This window comes from Mustelus asterias, chromosome 15 (assembly GCF_964213995.1).
Source record: "Mustelus asterias chromosome 15, sMusAst1.hap1.1, whole genome shotgun sequence".
Taxonomy (NCBI): Eukaryota; Metazoa; Chordata; class Chondrichthyes; order Carcharhiniformes; family Triakidae; genus Mustelus; species Mustelus asterias.
The window spans coordinates 48,768,617-48,771,911 of record NC_135815.1 but is presented as its reverse complement, the minus strand read 5'-3'; the positions used below and the strand labels follow the sequence as shown (position 1 = coordinate 48,771,911).

Here is a 3,295-nt window from a genome sequence, read left to right as displayed (position 1 = left end):
TGGTCACCTGGTGGAGCTCCGCTGCTGAGCCGCCGCCGCTGGGCGGGCAACAGGCGCTTGGTGCAGTGCGCTGTGGAGGCGTGGTTCTCCGGCTCCAGGATTCCCTCTCTCGGAGCTCCATCCCTGGGCTCCCGGCCTCTCCGGGAGCGAGGTGGGGAGGGGGGAGCTGAGCCGCACTGCCGGCCTCGGTGTTTTACACAGCGCGGATTCCCGGGGAGACAATCCCGTGTTTGCAGCAATCAGCGGCAGATTGGGCAATGGGGAGAGTCACTGCCCACCCGCTCCTCCCGGGAAGGATCGAAAGTTAGTGTGGGAATTGCGGAGACTGGAGGCGGCTCTCTCACTGCAGCCACTCGGGGTAAGTGCGGCTGTGACTGGAATGTGCGCCAAACACACACATCTCTCCCTGGAAAATGTCGGCAAGCTCCGGGAATGGGGGGGTTTCTCCCGGCTTTAACACACTGCGTCTTCCCCCTCACATGTTGAATTGTTGGTGTCTGTCACTGGGACACATTTATAACACAGTGGCTGCAGGGTAGGAATCATAGAATCCCTACAGTGCAGAAGGAGGCCATTCAGCCCATCGAGTCTGCACCCACAACAATCCCACCCGGGCCCTATCCCCATAACGCCATGCATTTACCCTAGCTAGTCCCCCTGACACTAAGGGTCAATTTAGCGTAGCCAATCCACCTAACCCGCACATCTTTGGACTGTGGGAGGAAACCGGAGCACCCGGAGGAAACCCACACAGACATGGGGAGAGCATGCAGACTCTGCACAGTCACCCAAGCTGGGAATCGTACCCAGGTCCTGGGCGCTATGAGGCAGCAGTGCTAACCACTGTGCCATCGTGCCGCTCTAACCCCAGGGGGAATGTTTGTAGGGAAGGGTTAACCTGGCTTTTCCTCTCAGCCAGAATTCAGGGTCAATGCCAACACATTGCCCCAATGTTTCCAACCTGTGAACTGTGATTGATTGCATGTAGGTGCCACAGGGAGGACAAGGCGGCGTTCGATGACCATCCTGGTGTCTCCACTTGGCCTTTTCAGAGCTGCTTCTCCAGACTGAAGGATGAATCTGACACTGAGAACCTCGCCTGCAGCAGGCCCGAGCTTTCCAAATTCAGTCAACACCTCAGCACCCTGGCTCACCAGTAATGCCACGGTGGCAGATCTCCAGAAGCTCATCCACACAGCCACCCTTGCCACATGCTCCCTTCTGCTGGTACTTATATTCTGCCTGGGCACATACGGCAACCTAATTGTCTTCTTGTCCTTCTTTGATCCAGCATTTCGGAAATTCCGGACTAACTTTGACTTTATGATCCTGAACCTTTCCTTTTGTGACCTATTCCTCTGTTGTGTGACAACACCCATGTTTGCTTTCATTTTGTTTTTTGATTCCGACAGCAATGTCTCTGAGGCATTCTGCTTCACCTTTCACCTCACCAGTGCTGGGTTCATCATAATGTCCCTCAAATCTGTGGCAGTGATAGCGCTCCATCGTCTGCGGATGGTACTGGGCCAGCAACCAAACAGGACAGCTTCCTTTTCCTGCACACTTATCCTAACCATCATTCTGTGGGCCATAAGTTTTACTCTGGCTACCCTTGCTACCATCAGGACGTATCCAGAGAGATCCAGAGTATGTGTTCCTCTATTTGGATGCATGAATAGAGATGGTAAAGTTGTACTATATCTCTATGTCATAGATTTTGCATTTTGTGTGGCCACCGTGTCAGTCTCCTATGTGATGATTGCCTACGCACTGAAGAAAAATGCACAAATGAGGAAATGTACCATCATTACCGTTGATGCATCAAGACCCAAGGCCCTCATTAGCACAGGGATTGACAGTGTACAGTCACAGCCCCTTTACCGCAATCAGGATTACAACAAACTGCAACATGTGCAAACGCATGCCTACAGCAAAACGCTTACCCATGTCCGGACAAATAGGTTGCAACTTGTGTCTTCAGTGAACCTTTCTGGCACAAAGGATTCGAAGGCTGTGGTGACATGTGTTGTGATTGTACTCTCAGTATTCATTTGCTGTGTGCCATTGGGAATCTCCCTCATACAAGATGTTTTGACACCACGGAGCAGTTTTATTCTAAATCAGTTTAAGCTGTGTGGTTTCACATTAATATTCTTTAAATCAGGACTAAATCCATTTATATACTCACGCAACAGTGCTGGACTCAGGAAAAGAATTCTCTGGTGTACGCAGTATGTGGCCCTGGGCTGCTTGTGTTGTAAGCATAAGACCCAGTTGCGAGCAGTTGGCAAAGGGAGTCTCAACGTGAATCGAAACAAATCATCTCATCATGAAACAAATTCAGCTTATATGCTGTCGCCTAAGCCACAGAGGAAGTTGGTGGACCAGGCTTGTGGACCCAGTCATTCAGGAGACAGTATGTTAAGTCCCAAAATGTCAACTGGCCAGCAGCATTGTGTACAGAGTAACTCAACACCCATCAACACAAGGATTGAGCCTTACTACAGCATTTACAACAGTAGTCCTTCCCAGGAAGCAAGCGCTCCGAGCAGTTTGCAACCAGCGAACCCTACCTGTGGATTTGCCAAATCGCACATTGCCATGCATCACCATATGGCAAAAATACCAGATTTTGTGCAGGAGTACGATAATACCGCCACCAAGCAGATACCGGTCCCATCAATTTAACAACGTGATAATTATAGACAACGTGATAATTATAGAATGTCACAGCAAAGGAGGAGATCATTCACTCCATCATGCCTGTATAAGACTGTCAGCTGTTGTGTTCTTTATTTACATGAACACCATTTAACCAACAAACTCCACTTATTGAACATTACAAAGGCAGGAACTTTAATTACCACACTCATAAACCTCTATTTGTATAACATTTTGGTAAAATGCGATGCTTGATTTTAATAAATCCCAATGCAAGAATGTATGCATTGTTTAAAATGTATGTAATTTGTTGGAAGTGATATCCAGTAGAACTCAGTCTAGCTTTTGCATCACTGTTTTGAAAATACAGCTCAGTTCTAACCATGTCAACTTATTTCTTCAATAAAGTTGTTTGACTTTTTTGAAGTTATTTTCACTTATTCAGGGTAAAACGAAATTGCATCTGCAGCAGTCAGTATTCCTTTAATCAAAAGCAAAGTACGTGGATGCTGGACATCTAAGATAAAGCAGAAAATACTTGAAATGCTCTGCAGGTCCAGCAGGATTTGTGGAGAGAGAAACTGAGTTTAAATCTCAGGTCAGTGACTGATGAAACATTGAGCAGAACTTTGTC

At 47.9% G+C, this 3,295-nt stretch overlaps 1 protein-coding gene across 1 annotated transcript; it reads left to right on the top strand.

Moving 5' to 3' along the window:
- The first annotated feature begins 222 nt into the window (after positions 1 to 222).
- gpr75 (G protein-coupled receptor 75) lies at positions 223 to 3,079 on the top strand. Its single transcript, XM_078230568.1, has 2 exons — positions 223 to 358; positions 989 to 3,079. Exon 2 carries the CDS (start codon positions 1,075 to 1,077, stop codon positions 2,686 to 2,688), a length of 1,614 nt encoding a protein of 537 aa, XP_078086694.1. The 5' UTR covers positions 223 to 358; positions 989 to 1,074; the 3' UTR covers positions 2,689 to 3,079.
- The last annotated feature ends 216 nt before the right edge of the window (positions 3,080 to 3,295 follow it).

Coding starts and splice junctions, on each gene's coding strand:
- gpr75 (XM_078230568.1), top strand. CDS start 1,075: ATGAATCTGACACTGAGAACCTCGCCTGCAGCAGGCCCGAGCTTTCCA.